General features: G+C 38.0%; 1 protein-coding gene and 1 long non-coding RNA gene across 3 annotated transcripts in view; one reads left to right on the top strand and one right to left on the bottom strand.

Moving 5' to 3' along the window:
- The window catches only part of ACSS1 (acyl-CoA synthetase short chain family member 1), a 48,019-nt gene extending 36,059 nt beyond the window's left edge, over positions 1-11,960 (bottom strand). Inside the window, exon 1 of one of the 2 annotated variants that reach the window (XM_034427449.3) lies at positions 11,380-11,960. In XM_034427449.3, coding sequence (XP_034283340.2) covers positions 11,380-11,710 — 331 coding nt within the window. In that variant the 5' untranslated portion in view covers positions 11,711-11,960. The remainder of the gene's footprint in view (positions 1-11,379) is intronic. The other variant, XM_087888235.1, reaches the window with a different exon arrangement.
- LOC117671540 (uncharacterized) lies at positions 10,921-18,633 on the top strand. Its single transcript, XR_004592937.3, has 2 exons — positions 10,921-12,100; positions 15,635-18,633. It is a non-coding gene; the product is annotated as an uncharacterized LOC117671540 (long non-coding RNA).
- The last annotated feature ends 285 nt before the right edge of the window (positions 18,634-18,918 follow it).

The following is an 18,918-nucleotide window of genomic DNA, read 5'->3' as shown; positions in this document are numbered from 1 at the left end:
ACTTCCTCAATCTAGCCCACAGCTATACAATTTCATTATGGTATTCCATTTAAATATTAGATATGACTCTACCACTATCTATGAAATAGAAATGGAATACATGGGAGAAAAACAGAAGCAAACAGAGGAATAATTTACATATCCCTGGGTTAAGTTTATTACTATATAAGATGCTTGGTCAAGAGTCCTCATAAGAAAAAAGAATCAAACATCTTGACAAAATAGATCAGGAGTGCACTGTTTCAGCCTGTTACACTTGCCTACCACTGATTATTCTAGTACACAATTTCTTAAATTGTTTTATAGAATATCAATATATTCTGAAAAATTTGAAGATATTCCAAGATTTGTATGTATGTATTGAACCCATTTAATTACATTAGCCAAACAAATGTACTATTCATTAATGAAGAGTAGGGATAATTCTTCTTAGACATCACAATGATACAATTGAAAAAAGAATGCGTCACTAGAATTTGGATGAAAGCTCATAGTGAAGGTTTTAGATCAAAATACTTCCTACCACCTTTTATTTACATATATCTTTGTAAAACTAAATTTTTAGCACTCACTACAATCAAGATCAAATGTTAAAATAAGGTGAATTTTAGACTGATTCTAAAACTGTTTCAAAGTAAAGAAACATAGATTTACTACAACTTTGACAACTCTTTGGACCTAAAAAGACTCAAATCTGAGTCAGCATTTTTCAGGAGGAACTTTATGTCAGATTGTAATAGCCTATAGCAAGAGAGTTCTAGAGCTGAAAGCATAAAAGGAACATTGTTTTGGCAACATATTTATTAAGGATTTACCGTTGGGTAAGAATTTTGGCAGAATGATAGGAAAAATCATCTCTTCAGGAAACAATGAGATAAAAGCCATAAACAAAGAACAAAAGAGGAAGTCAGTATCCCTCCCCCTTTTAAAAAGGTTGTGTGGTCATATTATGCATCTTTATCAGCTCTTAGAGCCCCAGGCTTATCTGCTAATGAAAGCTAAGTGTTTTGAAGAAGAGATAGAGAGGTGGAGAAAAGCAACTTCATCCTGTAGTGGGTAGTAGAACCAAGTGAATTATTATAGAGGAGTGCATGTTTGTTGCTTCGAAATCAAACAACCCAAGATACTTTTCAACACTCCTTTTGAATTAAGGCCTGTTGATGAATCAATGACAGGTTCATGATTCAATGAATGATTCAATGATGAATCAATTACTTCAACCAGGATAAACAGCCAATTCTGACTTACATATTAAAGATTTGGTAGAAAAAGCTGCACTTCAATTCCTACCCAACATAAGGCAATTAACAGGAAGGTGGTAAGATAAAATTGCAGTTAACTATCATAGATCAACTTCCCTGAGTAGGTACTTGATCCCACATAGGCTGGGTTCACACAATCAATCGATCAATCGATCAATCAGAATAGAGCTGGAAGGGACCTTGGGTGGTTTTCTAGTCCAACACCCGGTCCAGTCTCTTCTTAAAAACCTCCAGAGATAAGCTCCCAAAATATGTACCATTGGTTAATTGTCCTCATCATTAAGGAGTTTCTCCTTAATGTCAGGTTGCATCTTTCCATTCATTTGATTAGTTTCCATCCACTGTTTCTTGTCCTACCCTCTGAATCATACTATGCTATAATTAGCTACCATATACACCACACACACATACACGCATACACATACATATCTCACATATACATGTTATTATACATGAGTAGGGTTTACTTTACATATTGCCCTAAATCATAATCTGCAAATTAAAATGGCTACTGTCCTTCAGTATACTGTGGCAAAAGGGAACCATATTATGATTTATTTTAAATCAGGTCACTATGTGTGACCTGATGTCACTACTGTGTGTCACTATGTAAACACACAGATGTGTTTACCAATTGTAAACACATCTGTTCTCCCATTCAGGTTAGAACAACAGCCCCAAACCTTTTGGGCACCAGGGACCGGTTCTGTGGGAAAAAAAACAATAATTTTCATGGCCCAGGAGTGTGTGGTTTCACAAACTAACTATCATGCGCAGATGAAGCTTCACTTGCTTGTGCAGCCCAGTTCCTAATGGGCCAGGGACTGCTATCAGTCCATGGCCCGGGGGTTGGGGACCCCTGGTTAGAAGGTTAAACTAGCCTCCAAATAATTATTTTTGATGATTATTCTTGACTGCTACTTTCATAATCTTTTCTGTATTTAGCCATTATATTGATGTTCTTATCTCTGTTCTCCAGATTTGCTTGTATTATGGGTGGCCATAATAGATGAATTAAATAAATATATCCCATAAATAAATTAGGGTTACACCAATGGGCAAAGGTACTGATTTGCTTTTTTATTTAGGGTATTTATATTTCAGTTTTAATTTTTTTAAATTTTATTCTATTTATTTTGTTGTTAGCAATCTTAAACACTACTTAATGTAAAAGTGAGTTATATATTTAATAAAATCATAAATAAAATAGAAGTCAGATACTAAATTCATGTATTAAATGCAACCTGCAGTTATCTAAAAAATATAATTTTTATTTTTTTAAAATGTGTGAAGTTATTGATTGTAAAAGAACATTTCTCTATCCCTATATCTAATATGTGATTCCATTTTAACAAAATCTGGCAAGGAGTTAGAAAGTACAAGGAGTACTATAAAAAGGGAAGTAAAGAATCAAGATGGATAGTTACATTCAGACGCTACAATACACACCTCACATACATACTTAAAAACTAGGACTGTGCACACTTTTAAAAAAATGATCTGTAATATGTTTAGAAATGTCACAAACAGTCCCTACTCATTAAAGCTGCATCTTTAAAAGGACTCATAAAAGCAGCCATGTGTTTTTGTGCAAGAACAGAAGCTTAGCTTGAAAATGGAGATAGTTACTTTATTGTATAGTAGCAGAGAAGTATTGTAAGGTCTTTTGGATCATTTCCAAAATCTATACAGCTGTACTCCATAAACTATACTTCAATATTTAATGAATTTATTTACAGGAATTTTGCAGTTAGCAAGAATCTAAAACATAAGACCACTTCTGGAAAATTAGTAATAACTACCATTAATAAATTCCACTGTATGGATATATAGCTTTTGGAGTACAGCTAACTTATTCTTGGAACAAAAGACTAAACTCTAGTCAATGATCAAACTGAAATGGTTTTAATGCAGTGTCTTAATTATGAATAAGCTATCCATTTGTAGCAATTAAAGGCACATGTCTTGTTGAATATTAACTTGTAAAATGCAGCAGATGAAGATAATTATATAGTATTTCTGGAAATATAAAGTATGGTTTTTCTCAACTATTTTAGCTTATGCCAATTGCAATAACAAAATCTGAACCCAGCCATGTCATAGATAATTGAAACATTAATTCTGCTTTCTTGATGAACTGCATACGCCAGCTCTTGATCTGTTATTTGTTTTATAACACTGTTACTAATCTACATTAGAAAAATCAAATCAAATAATTATTAGGGAGTAGGTTTTATTGAGCTCTGTAAAATGTACGTTCTGAGTAAATACAAGTTTTGCAGTGTACAAGAAATAGCCCTAGTAGATTTTTTTAAAATAAACCTAAGCATGATAGGTATAAATCAGTTTACTGTGCAGTACCTAAATTTTTAGGACATGAGACAGGATCTGATGTTTCTAATAGAGTTTCTATGTAGAAAAAGCTTTTGTTTTTACAGCAGAGTACAAATATTTTTTAAAAAACTACAGTTTCTAAATATTTATTATTAAATGTATATATATATAAAAGCGAAATACCACTCACGCATCATCACAAAATCTCCAGAACTGTAAAGCCTACAAACTTGAAATTTGCCACGTATGTTCCTCTTGGCTTCTAGGTGCTCACTAAGAAAGGATTTTTCAAATGACCATCAGAGCATTAGTATTTCCTATATTGTTATTAACACGTTCTGATGCTAAGAAGTTCTACTCCCCCACCCCACCTGAAAAGAAATCTGTTCCAAATGCAAAACACAAGCAGAGGAGAGGAGTTTCAGTTTCAGTTTTACTTTCACAGCAGCAAGCAGGGGATAGGATAAGGGAGGCTTCTGTAGGGCAAGGCTAAGGGAAAGAAGGGGCCCCCTACCCTGTGAAACCTCACTCCCCCCCCCCTCCAAGTTGAAGTTGGCCCCTGCCCTGTTGCTCTTCAGAAAGGCCTTCAAAACATTATTTTATCAACTAGCTTGCAGATGTCATATATGCTGGAGATTGTTATGTGACAGTTAATGGAAGGCACCCTCTGTCCATTTTCCTACTGTTTTTATTTGTTTTTATTTAAATTTAAGTTGGTTGCTTTAATGGTTTTCATATGTTATATTACTATGTATGCCACTCAAAGTCACTATGTGAGATGGCTGTCTATACAAATGTGATTAAATAATTAAATAATCTTATTATTGATATAATATTCCATTATGAATTTTATCTTTACTATTGATAATGAAACCTTGATTAATTGATTAATTATATCTATAAATAAACTGGTGCTAAGATGTGATGAAAGCTAAGTGAGGATCTTACTCCCCAAATTTAAGAAGTGTATACTATATAGCACCAAAATACGCACACAAAGTATCTGCTAAGAAGCAGTTTAATATATTATTACTGTTTGTATTAGTGTTAATCATCAATGCTATCGCATGCCTTTGGGTTATAGAAATTGTGAAAACAGGGGCATAAATAGGCTACTTCAAGTTGAACACCATAGAAACCAATTGTGTTATCACAACCACTGTGTTTATCTAGATTTGCCACCTCTATACCTTTGAATAAAACTCTATGTGAATATTGGAGAGAGATTCAACAAGTATTCTTTTTTCACATTTTGTATTTGTTTTGAATTTGGTCTGGTTATCATTAGTCTTCAAATATTGCCTTACAAACTATGTTAACAATAGAATACATTCATTTTATCATCTGGGCAATTCTTTGTCACTGTACTCTAAATAAGGTGATCTGAAATACAGCATTATTTGTTGTCAATCTTCTATATGTTTATATATTTGCTGAACAACATAAAGCCACCATTTAACTAACAATGGGGTGTCTAAGGATGTTCTTTATTAAGCACATTTCTAGGGCACTCATTCAAAGCAATTCTGGTAGAGTATTTTAAAAGGACTTTGTTCCTAAGCTTTGTTTTTATCAAGTCTAAATAGGCTGATTCAAACCAATCGATAATATACATAATTATTACAGAATATAATATTCTGCATTCAATTCTTTGATTTCATTTACTTTACAAAATGCTATTTCAAGACTCATTTTTATTGATGACCAAATTTTTAGTATATTATGGTATATTGTGATTGCATGCTATCAAATTTTCATTTCTTTAGCCTGTTTCAGTCTTGCTTTAATTTAATTAAAATATGCAAAGCTTCATAATATCCAGGTATTTAACATAATATTTATTTTCTTATTCATTATAGGTGTGTATATTTTCTGTAGTATCTTGGGTGTTCCTTTAAATATGTATGGTTGCATTTCATTTATTTTAATTATAATGGTTGGGTTTTACTGGTTAATTGTTATATTAACAATTAATTATTATTTAACTAAAAATAATTCACTGCATTAATTTTTGGCAACAGTTTTGTAACTATTTTGATTTTCTTTTAATTTGTACCAGGCCTAGAAAAAGGCATAGAATAATTTTTTATTATTATTATTATGGTTGGTCACACAGTCAGGCAAATGTTTAGGCTGGATTTGGCATTTTTAATCCACCTATATTCTTCCCAAAGACCTGGGATAGGCAAATTTTTTTGTTTGATGGTGTTAAAGAGTATCGTTGCAGGATGTAAGATGTTCCAAATAAAGCTGACTTTTGCAATTGACTAATGCTGATTTTGTCCATTATTATTTTTTGTGTGGGTTGTACTATTATTGCTATTATTTGACAATTACCAGAGTGTAGCTGTGTCATTGGTATGAGTCCAACATAGTACTGGAAAAAAGGAAAGTAATATTATAGCTTCATATAAGGGAAACATTTTGCATGGTCTAAAACAGGGGTGTCAAACTCGATTTCATTGAGGGCCACATCAGGGTTGTGTTTGACCTTGGGGGCCCGGGGTGGGTGAGGACAGAGTGGGCATGGCCAGCTCAACATCACTCATATCAGGGTGCCTTCCAGCAAAAATGGGCTCCCGAGCTCCGTTTTCAGCTGCGACGGCCTCCTGCAACCCTCTGCCAGCAAAAACAGAGCTCGGGAGGGCTGCCTGTGGCCCTCGCGAGCTCTGTTTTTGCTGGCAGAGGCACCGCGGGCTGTTTCCAGGGTGACCCCATGGGCCAGATCTAAGCACCCCGCAGGCCGGATCTGGCCCCTGGGCCTTGAGTTTGACACCCTGGTCTAAAATATTAAATGGCCAAAAGCTCACTGTGAAACAGTATTGCCCTGATAGAAAATCTGTATAATCACACCTTGCCGCCATGACTCATAAAAAGACCATGTTGATTATTGCTAGATTCTGAATGACAAAGTGGGTAAGAAAACTATTCTGGAAGCACCATGAGTTAACAGTACAATTGTATTTCCTATGTTAGGAGCAATCTATAAGGTCAACTTAAATATACGATATTTACATATATTACAATCTTGAGAGCATTTATGAAAACTTAGTTCAGATAGCTTTACTTACTTGAGATTCTCTGGAAAAAAATAGATCCCACTACAATAATTAATGTGGCAGATATATCCAGACTAAACTATATTGGAGGTATCCTGAAAATCAATTCAAAAGCTTCAGATGGTATAGTATGAAATTACTGTATTGCTTACAGGGCTGGGCAATTTTATAACAGCTACATTCGTGGCAAAGGCTTCCAGAGCCAAATCAAAATCCTTGTTGAGATCTGGTTATCTGAAAAACTGCGTGCATTATATGAATCTGTTTAGGGTTCACCAATACAATCTGTTAGAATAGCAGACCAAAATTATGTTTTTTTTACCGTATCCTTGTAGAATACCCTTCAACAAATATGTGTGTGGGAGTGTGTGTGCATGAATATGGTGTATACCTCCATACTTTTTAAACAGGCCTCAAAAACTGAATATTTCAGTCAGGGCCGGATTTAGATGAAAAGAGGCCCTAGGTTATGCCACTTATGAGGCCCTTTCACCTATAGTGAAAGTGTAATTTTAATTTTGCTAACAATTTGAATGTAGGCCCCTCTTGATCTTGAGGCCCTAGGCTGAAGCCTAGTTAGCCTATAGGAAAATCCGGCCCTGATTTCAGTGCACTTTTAAATTAAAGGTTGCCAACTTTTATTATGAATCAGACATTTTGCTATCGCATTTAATTATTAATACTACTGTTTTAGTCAACAATATTTTGTACCATATCACTCTATTTCAATTTATAAAGTATGTTGAGGAGACTTCGCCACAAGAGATATCATACACCTACATTAAATAAAAAATAAATCCATAAATACGGTACTAAAATTCATTTATTATTTGTTCTACTAAGTTAAGCAATAATCATTGTGATGTCATAATTTCCTTCTGCCAAAATAGCAATTCTTCATGTAAGCTCATTCTGCTCCTCACAAGGACCTGCTTTCTTTCACTTCCTAATTTCTCAATACTGTTCAAACCAGAGATATACAAAATGACTTTCTAAATGTACACATAGATATATTTAACAAACATTGAATTGTAGATTACTTTGTATATACATTATACTTAAATACAGGCAAGGGAAACTTTCTATTTTTTTTTTTTATCACAGGACACCATTATAACTGTAACCACATTTCACCATCTAAACAAATATCTGTTAGAATAGATGGCAAAAAATATAGAATTTGGGGGATATTTGGACCCTCCAGAAACAAGGTTCTTCTATTTCTAGCTCTAGATGGGGTGACGCTACCCCAGACATACTTGGTCTGCAATCTGGGGGATCTCCTAGACTTACAGCTCCTTGTTGAAGAGCAGATGTGAGCTGTGACTACTACTGGGCCTTGAGCCTTTTGGAACCGAGTCGCAGAAGTGGTGAGTGAGTGCATGTGTGCGCACTCCATTTGTGTGAGCGGTGGGTGCGCGTGCCCACCATTCTCACAAATGGAGCTGCACGCGCATGCTTACCCACCACACACACAGAACCATCCCCTCTCCTCCCCCTCCACCAGTCCACAAAGTCGAAAAGGTTGGGGAACTCTCAGTTAGGAGACCCTTTGCACACTTTTGGGCAGTGCACCAGCTGTACCATTCCTGGCCGGGAGGCCCTGCTCATTATCACCCATGCCCTTGTAACTTAGATTACTGCAACTCTCTTTACATAGAGCTGCCCTTAAAGAGCATTCAGAAAATTCAACTGGTGCAAAATGTGGCTGCATGGGTAGTAAATAGTACCGGCTACATGGCACATGTAACACCACGATTAATAATGTGAGCTGCACTGGTTGCTTTTTTTTTTTTTTATTTGATTTATATGCCGCCCTTCTCCGGAGACTCAGGGCGGCTTACAATGCGTTAAGCAATAGCCTTCATACTTTTGTATATTTATACAAAGTCAGTTTATTGCCCCCGCAAACTGGGTCCTCATTTTACCTACCTTAGAAAGGATGGAAGGCTGAGTCAACCTTGAGCCTGGTGAGATTCGAATTTACAGTAATTGCAGACAGCTGGTGTTAATCACAATGCTTTTAGTCTGCTGAGCCACCAGGCTCTTATGTGTTTCCAAGCCCAGTTCAAAGTATTGGTTGTCACCTTTAAAGTTCTACAAGGCTTGGGATCTGAAGACCATCGTTTTCCAAGAGTCTGTGCCCATTCAGTTTGATCCAGCTGATTGGGCACGCTGCAGCTCCCGTCAGCAAAAGTGTGTTGACTAATGCAAACTAGAAGACAGGTCTTCTGTGCTGTAGTCCCTGCCTTGTGGAATATTATCCTTGGGAGATTAAAATGGCATCAACCCTGTTGGCTTTTTGCAACGCTTTAAAACTTGACTACGTACCCAGGCTTGGAGCTCAGAATGTGTTAAGGGCCCTATTTCTTGGCTATATTGTTAGTTGATTAATTATCTTGCTGCTGTTTGAATTTATTTTAGCAATAGTAATAGCACTTAGACTTATATACAGCTTCATAGTACTTTACAGCCCTCTCTAAGCAGTTTACAGAGTCAGCATATCGCCCCCAACAATCTGGGTTCTCATTTTACCAACCTTGGAAGGATGGAAGGCTGAGTCAACCTTGAGCCTGGTGAGATTCGATCTGCCAAATTGCTGGCAGACGGTGATCAGCAGAAGTAGCCTGCAGTACTGCACTCTAACCATTGCGCCACCACGGCTCATTTTCCAGATGTTTTTATTTTTTAAAATGTTTTATAGTTTTAGAATTGTAAGCAACCCAGAGTGACTTGGTTGAGTTGTGCAGATACATAAATCAATAGATAAGTAAATAAATAAAATAAAGAACACATAGGCAAATGCGCTCTATATAGGGCTATCCTTGAAGAGTATTTGGAAACTACAGCTGGAGCAGAATGCCACCATGCCGACAGCTCTAATGGCTCCTAGGATGGCCCATGTAACACCACTGTTGTGTGAACTACACTGCTTGCCAGTCTGCTTCCAGATATAATTCAAGTTGTTGATTATGATCTTTAAAGCCCTTTTATCGCATGAGACCAGGATGAGAAATTTTCTCACCTCAATGGGATTGGCTCACCCCACCCCCCATTTCAGCAGAAGGAGCATGCTGAAGACCTCACTGGTCAAGGAATTCTAGCCTTTTCTGCTGTGACTTCCACCCTCTGGAACATCTCACTCTCACCTTCTTAGCCTTCCATAAGACCCTCAAAGCTTGGCTCTATTGATCGGCTTGGGGCCCCAATGGGGGTGTTCCATGCTGGAGGTGGTTAATGGATTAAGAGAAAAATTCCACCTCAACTCAGCAGTATTTTAGGTTTTTTTACTTATTTAATATCCATTCATTTTAATATTTAATGTTTTAATATTTTGTCCTTTGTTTTTATATTTGTAAGCTACCCAGAGTCGCCTTCACAGTGAAATGAGCAGCATATAAATTCTTCATAAATTAAAACTGATGAAATTTCTTAAAATATTTTGATGTTTCAAATTTTCACGTTTAAAATCTTAGTAGCATATTAAAATAGTATGTTAGTGCTTAAGTACTAAAGACTTTTACTTTTAAGTAAAGTCCTTTATCATACTAGACAAGCTGCTTTTTCAGATCTTAATACTAAGTATTTTAGTTTCCATGTACTTCTATGTTTCAATTTCTATTTCAAGAATGGCACTTTAATTTCCTTAATAGAAGTTGTTTTGGGGAATATATAATTTTAGCGGTAAGTCCCTATAATTAAACCGGTTAAGTGACACAATAAATGCTATACGTTCATTCTATAACGGTGGGTTATCGGATGTAGAACAGATGATCCCAATCTTTAGAGCAGTGTTTCTCAACCTTGGAAGCTTGAAGATGGGTGGATTTCAACTCCCAGAATCCCCCAGCCAGCGCTGCTGGCTGGGGGATTCTGGGAGTTGAAGTCCACCCCTCTTCAAGCTACCAAGGTTGAGAAACACTGCTTTAGAGCATGTTAAGCATGCTCTCTCTCTATGCTAGAATTTCATTTTCATACAAGGTTTTTAAATGTTGGCATCACTTAATTCATAACCTTTTACCGACTGATTTATATCCCATCCCTCCCCTAGGAATCTCCTACTGTACTTGCGAATTTAAGTATCTACAGTAACCAAAGCATTTTAAAGTTTTGTCTTGGATCTTCTCTCACCCAGCGAATCCTATTGGCTCTAGCACCCATCAAGCAATGGGAACCTAGTATTTAAATTAGCCGAATCCAACCTATTGTAACCGAGATCGGTTTGTAAAGTCGCAGTCTTCCTCTCTCTGTCTCTTCCTCCCTCCCTCCCTCTCTCTCTCTCTGTGTGCAAGGGCGGAGTATTTTGAGCGAAAACTATTGCACATAAAGTACAGCCTCGGCCGCAAAACGTTGCGACTCCGAGTCAGGCCTTCTTAGAATGCGTTCGTACCCCCGATCGGTTTTGGGAAGGAGAGTCGGATGAAACCTCGGTGCTGTCACTGCGTTCCCCCCACCCCCAATTTTCCGCCGGACTATCGCTACGCCAATATTCCGGTTAGAGGGTGCGGGATTCCAGATAACTCGGGTGCGACTTGCCTGCAGACAATTTGGGCGTGACTTCCAAATGCCGGAGAGCAGAGCTTCCACCGTGGCTTTCTCTTTCGAAACCTGGAGGCTAAACATTAATCATCGACCCGCCCGGAGAAGAAAAGAGCCGAGGGACCCCGAGGCAGTTTCGGTGCCGTCGCCGTCCCTTCCCCCGTCAAGGAAAAGGCGCCTCTTACCCGCCACGTTTAACCGACCGCCTAAGAACCAGCGGATCCGGCCCTGCGCGAAATCCCACTCGCAGTCGGTGTGGTGCGGGGTGTCCCATTGCAGCGTCTCCCGTGCCAGAGCCCCCCAGAAAGGGCCGGGCTCCCGGGCTGCCCGCTCGCACAGCTGCCAGTAGTTTCCCTTCAGGGAGGAAGCGCGCGGTTCACTTCGCCCCCCGCGATCGCTTCTGCTACGGTGGGCAAAAGAGAGGGGTGCCCAGGGGGTCCTTAGGCAGCTGTGCCTCCAGAGCTGCTGCTGCCTTCCTACGGCGCTCCGCAGGTGACTCAAGGCGGCGATTGCCATGGGCGCTTGGCTCCACCACCAAAGACCGGAGAGGGAGGGAGCCGAGGGCGGTTAGCCCGCCGAATGCCGCCGCAGCCGCCTGACCGGTGAAGAGTCTCAGGGGGAACGGCCCGAGCCCCAGGGAGGCGCCAGGCAGCTGTGCCAAGGGGGCCCTTGCGCGCCGCCTCTGCTCCGCATTACGCCTTTTCCTCCCCTTCTCTCCTCCCCCGGTGTCCGCCCGCGTTTGGAGGAGTTCCTCGCAGAAATCTCCAACTTTTGACAACGAGGAAGAAACTTCTAAGAAGCTGACCGAACGTTGGTGCCGCTGAGGTTCAGGGCAGCGTGAAGCTTCCTAACCCCGTAGGAGGACGATCCCCATCCCTCCCAGATAACTTGGAAATGCCAGTTAAGGTGACTCGAGGCTGACATATCCATTGAGGAAGTCGAAGAGCATTAAATTGTGGTGCCAAGCGCGCGCGCGCGGTTGAGGTTTATAGAGGACCTAAAGAGCCACGCGGTGTGGGAATCGTGGGTTGGGGCAGCAGCTACCTCGGGGAAAAAAAAACCCCTTCCTCTTGCCCAGAATATTAGAAAATTACCGTGGACAATTTTCCAGTTTAACTAGCTAAAATATAAACTAATTAAAGAAAAACACAACTGGCAAAAACGTGATCAAAAGGTTGGGAGGGTGGGAGAGAGAACCCTGAAGATACAAGAATTTACATTATCTAAATCCATCTATATATCCAAAGAAGGTAAAACTTCCTAGAATATTTAGACACAATGCTGAGGGTAATAAGCATAGACAGTCCCAAAGGGAGTGATATTTAGTTGCCCTCTTATGTATATAAAGGCAGAATAAAATAGAAAGTAGGATACCAGGTGATTCTTCTGTTCTGCCTCATGAAGGAAACAATCTGATGAATCCAGATAGAGTATCCAATTTCACCTTCTCATCAGTGCAGTACAGTTGTGGTTTTCACTTACCTTCCGCTACCAGTTCAGAACTGTGAGTGTGCACGTTTCTGAACCGGGGCGAACTGGTAGAAACCCACCACTGGTGCAGTACCCCAAACTGTGTATCAGAATGGGTAATACCACTGTTATTCACAACCCTAGTCCCTGTTTTTTTTCAGCCTGAGGAAGCAATCCCTGGACAAGGGACTTTACAAGGCATATGCCAGCATACTATCAGACCAGCATCCCCCAGTCTTCTGGGCACCAGGGACTGGTTCCGTGGAGAGAGGTTTTTCCACAGACCAGAGGGGGCGTGGTTTCATGTGCTGCCTGCATCCCATGGATGGGGCTTCACTTGTTTGCACTTGTTTCTGACATGCTGTGGTACCAGTCCATGGATCGCGGGTTGGGGACTTCTGAGTTAGACAATACTTCTGTTTTCCCCTTTTCTTGTATGTCCTTCCCCTAGTGTAAGTTAATATCTGTGTATTTCAAATTGGGTCTGAACTGCTTTATGTTTACAATTCTAATCACCTGGTGATTCATCTCACATACTCTGGTTCAAGTTGGTTGTTCCACATGTACTTGTTCCACAGAACAGTACAGATAGTCTTTACTGACTGACTGCTTCATTCAGTAACTGTTTGAAGTTAGAACAGCACTGAAGTAGTAGATTTATAACCAGTACTCAGCTTGCAGCCATCATAGCATCCCTATGGTAATGTGATCACGATTTAGGCACTTCAAAATGGGGCACATTTATTTATTTATTTATTTATTTATTTATTTATTTATTTATTTATTTATTATATTTCTATACCACCTTTCTCCCGTAGGACTCAAGGCGGTGTACAGTCAAGAAAAATATAGACACACAAACATCATAAAATTGCTAATTAAAATTATTACTTAGTTTGGTCAATTAAATAAAACCCAGAATTAGATAACATTTAATGATGGTTTTAGCATCCCATGGTCATTAGATAGCTATTTGCAATCTTCACAGACAGCTTCCAACAAGCAAAATCAATAGCAGTAACAGTAGCACTTAGACTTATACATCACTCCACAGTGCTTTATAGCCCTCTCTGTACAATTTACAAAGTCAGCATATTGCCCCCAACAATCTGGATCCTTTTTTTACTGACTTCAGAAGGATGGAAGACTGAGTCAACCTTGAGCCCATCAGGATGAAACTCCAGATTATGGGCAGAATTAGCCTGCAATACTGCATTCTAACCACTGCACCACCAGTGGTTAGATGTCAGTGAGGAAGCTGGCAGGAAGCTGTCACGTGTTATTGTACTTAGCAACCTACAGTGATTCACTTTTCGAGTGCAACGGAATTAATGTCCTGAATCCAATGTAATCATGTCATATTTACATACTGTACACTAACATTAACAACCATGTTGCTTAGCAACAGTTGCTTGTCCCAATTGTGGTCAGTAATTAAAGATCACCTGTATTCCACCTTTGTAAATGACAGGATTAAAGTGCTTTGTTTCTTGTTGTAATAGGCAAAGGGTATGTTCCCATTAAAGAATATATATCTAATGATAGATATCCTGTCAGATTTATCTCCAGCCCAATCAGAATATCTACATCCAATACATTTTGCTTATTGGTAGTTATAGGTTGTTTTAAATTAAAGTCCATAGCTGCTTTTAAGTATGCTTAAACTTTTTACTGCTGTCCAGTCTGCCCCTTCTGGCTAGCAGTCCTATTTCATTGAATCTTGATACTTGCATATTTAATACTGGTCCAAAAATGTCATAATCCTCACCATATTTTTAATGTAGACCTTTGCTACTAACTTAGCTTTATGAAATTCCATACAATGCGTCTTTGAACATTGTGCTTTGTTTTGAAAAACACTTCCAGGCTCCCCCCCCCCATTGCTTGGGTAATTTCACTAAATTCCATGTTTTATTTTTATGTAAGGATTCAATTTCTTCCTATGCAATTTCTATCCACTTCTGTGCCTCAGTTGTTACTAGTCCTTGTACTTATTTCCATGAATTAGAATCAGGCACTTCCTATAGTACACTAGTGTAAACCAGTCTTATATATATATATCAGACACATCTTTGAGATATTCTTAATTCTGATTCTCTGTGTTAGCAGACTTCTGAATCTGATGTTATTCCTCCCTTCACAGAGATCTGGGATTGTCAGACATTGTTGTTTAATCATTTCTCAAACCCATTTTCGGTAATCTGCAATGTCATTATTGTTGTTGTAAAACTAGGCCGGTTTGTACTAGTATGTAAATATTGCAGCTTATTTTGCGTTATCCTTTCTTCTCATAAAAAGGAGCAGCACTGCATATGTTTACTTTTCCAGTTTTTAATCTTATAGCCTTTTATTCCTATTTATTAACTAGGCATTCTTCCTACTTGAGATCAACAGTTTAGTTTTTCCTTCTTTTTCCTCAAAGATTGTCTCACAGTCTTGCATCAAGCAAGAGGTATTTCATCATAATTAGCAAGCTTTGATTGATTTATTTTTTTGCAACCCCATTTTGCTCAGGGCTGAAACATATTTTTTTATGTTTTATGTCTTTATTGTTCGAGTATTTTTCAAACTCCTGGTTGCAATATTCTTCCCTGTTATCAGACTATAATTATTATTTTTTGTTCAATTTATTTTCTACATGACACAGAACGATTTGAATTTCTCAAATACTTCACTCTTACTGATTAAGAGATAAGTGCAAATATACTTCGAATGACAGTCTATGAATGTTATAAAGTAGTTTTTCCTGTCCTTTGTTTTTTGTGTCAAGGGACCACAAATATTTTCACCACAAATGTGAAAACACCAGTTCAAATGCCTGGCTAGATTCTTTGAATTCTAGCACAGAAACATTATTTTTTTTTAGTTTTTGCTTTTAAATAACTTCATATTTTAATTCTCTTTGTTTCTTGCAAGGTTTAACATTAAATCCATTTATTAAGTCTTTGTCTTTTATTTTCTTAATTACAGAGTAATCTCTGTGACCAAATCTTCAAATTTTGGATATGGAGGAACCATTTCCCACTCAATCCTACCAAGACTGAATCCAGTCAGATCTGAGGATATTCCTTCTTTGACCTTGGATGGGGTAGCTTTATACTCTTCAAGGTAGCTAGACAGTCTTCAGGTCTTCCTGGACTTACAATTACTGCTAAAAGAGCAGTTGTCGGGCTGCTGACCTGTGGCCATGAAGGCCTTTACATAACTCCATCTGATGCACCAATTGCACTCTTTCCCAATTCAGAGGATGTTTCAGACAATCATTGCGCCTTTTTGCCTTGTGGCTTGATTACTGTACACAGTTTACATGGGTGTGCCCTTGAAGACCTGGAAGCTTCATGTGGTCCTGAATGCAACAATGTGAACAGCAGTGGACATGACTTGCTATGCCCATGTGACACTTCTGTTCCAAGAGCTGTACTGGTTGTTGGTTCATCATATTTGCCATCTTTTATCCTTATACTTGTACAGTGTTTAATTGATTTTAGTGTAATATTTTTGTTGTGGGCCGTTCAAAGTCATTCAACTACAATTGGTCACACACTGCTAGATTGGATCTGGCATTTTTGTTCTCTTACGAAGTCTTTCCTAAGCACCTGGGATTGTCAGAAGGTGTTGTTTAATAATATTTAAAATATTGTTGCAGGATATGAACTGTTCCAAGTGAAGCTGCCTTTTGCAATTGACTGATGATGATGTTGTCAATGCCAATGATGTTCAAATGGTGTTCCAAAAGTTTTGGAATTGCACTCAAGGTGGCTATTACAATTGGTATTATTTTTGTCTCGTTTTGCCATAGTTCTATTTGCAGATCTTTATATTTTGTTGATTTCTCCAAATCTTTCTCTATTTTTTTTTTGTTGTCTCTATGTATTGCAATGTTTACTATTTAATTAACAATTGGATAGATAGTAATTGTTAATTGTTAATCTCGTGCATTGTGTGGCAGACGCTTGTCTTCTCAACTCTGGCTTTGTATGCATTTTTCTTAAGATGTGGTCTTGTGCAGCCAGAATTTGCCTGTTTCTTTCTTCAACTTTCCTGTTCCATTGCCAGATCTTCTTGTTATCTGCTTGGCCTGCTTTTTTTTTTTTTTTTAATGTACTGGCCATGTTATCTTTTGCCTTGCCAAGTCTCATTTTGTCTTTCTTGGAGGCCTGTTGGGTCTCTCCAGTAATCAGTAAGCCTTCATGGTGTACTAACTTCAGTGCATTTTTTTCACAGTCCTTGAGATAGTCTTCCAATGCCCTTTTTTCTTTTTAGACTCTCTTGTGTATTTACAACCTTCCACACCCACTTATTTTCCTTGGTAAGTATTGTCTGTCAACATTGCTGCATGTATAAAGAGTATGATTCATCGTCACTGTTTTTCTGATCTTCCTATCCAAGGCTATTCATTCTCTTTGAGTCCACTCCACTGTTGCTCAGATGGAAATTTTGTCAATGCAAAGATTTTCTAATTGCCGTTTAAGATTTTTTAGTATGACACTCAGGGTTGCTATTGTAGCACATTTCTCTAGGCCAAATTCCATTGCTATATTTGTGCTAAATTTCTTACAATGTTTGTCAAGATTTGTTTTCTTTGATAGCCAAGTTTTGTTTTCTTAAATCATTGAAATTGCCAACATATTATTATTACAGGGCCTAGCTTCTTAAATTTGGCTCAGAAATGCATTCATTATCACAAAATGGGTATTAAATGATTTTGTCTACGAAGAAAAATAAGTGGGTTACATTGAGAGACAATTGAAATGTTCAAATCTCTCTGAAAGTATCCCATGAATACTATCATCATCTTCCCTTAGCAATAAAGGTGAAAACTAGTAGCAGTCAAAAATAACTGGATAGTGCCCTCGTCTGTTCATTACATGTGTGACATATTTTAGAAGCACTATTATTTTATGGGTTTCATGCAAAACACTAGACTAAAATGTTGTTAGCTAGTTTATGGCTCAATATGTTAAATAATCCCAGCTACCGTCTGGTTTTGTGTGAATTCAAGCAATGTGGTTAATTCTGTTAGCCACTTTGACTCTTATTGATAAGTAGACACAATTATGCAGTTTTCTTGGTAATGGTACATAATATTCTTCCAGATTATTTTAGTTTCGAAGCCTTAAAAGGCTGATATTCCTTGGTGATTTCTGTAAAATAGCTGGGGGGGTGGGAGTTTCTCCCATAGAAAAGTGGCTGTTCTCTGTAGCTTCAGTGCAGTCTGGTAAAAGATGCATTTGTTTTAAGGAATCTCATAATTCAGCTACTGTACATGAACATCTCCACATGCATCTTTTGGTCTTCAAATTTGAAAAGCTGAACAACCTTACTATCAATTAAGCCCTTGTGCAATTCTTTTTTGCTTACTTTTTTAAAAAAGTGTCATGCACAGATCAGATCATTCATAGGCCCTTACAAACTTTAAAATTGAACTAATTAAAATAGAAGTAGCTTGTACTGACATAAATATATTATATTAGATTACAGAAGTTTCTGTAGGTTTGGTTTCATTTTTAATGTCTGTTTTAATATTTTATAGTGATTAATAATTGAAAACTGACTAATATTGAATGGTAAAGTGAAATGGAAACAAGCAACTGTTAAGTCTGTTTAGAAGAGAGAGAAAAAGAATTGTTAAAAATAATCACAAGGTACTGTTTGACCGTTGAAATCATCCTCTGTTTCACTTGGTTACCAGATGAATTCTGGAAACTAAAAGAATACAGCTCACAAAATGGAATGTAAAATTTATTGTTAGCACCTATCAAAAACTTGTGTTACATTGTACATGGAGTACATTGAAAATATATTTTGAAATGCAGTTCTTTATATATTTTATGAAACAAATCTCAAGGCATTTTTGCTATGTTCCTGTATGTATTTATTGTGAATTTTTAGGAAACCAGTTGTTTATTCATAAGTATTTAAAATGTTTTCAGTAATAAGTAGTTATTACAGATTTTTTAATCCATGGACATCAGCTCATATGTTTGGAGTTTGTTGCCCACAGAAGCAGCATTCAGCAAGAATATGAGTATTGCTATGCTGTATACCAGTGTTGGTGAACCTTTTTTCCCTTGGGTGCCGAAAGCATGCACGCACGCATGCGTGCACCCATAATGCAATGCCCACCTGCAGGCCCCGTGCATGCGTGTGGGACCCTCCCCCGCTCCCCGTGTATGTGCACGCAATACCCATTTTGGTGCTAGCAGGCCTCCCTGAAGTCGCCTGGAACCAAAAACAGGGCGCGCGGGGGGGTG

Source organism: Pantherophis guttatus, chromosome 1 (genome assembly GCF_059756535.1).
Source record: "Pantherophis guttatus breed Tessera chromosome 1, ASM5975653v1, whole genome shotgun sequence".
NCBI lineage: Eukaryota > Metazoa > Chordata > Lepidosauria > Squamata > Colubridae > Pantherophis > Pantherophis guttatus.
Note: the sequence above shows the minus strand (reverse complement) of the source record. Positions and strands in the feature narration are given on the sequence as shown.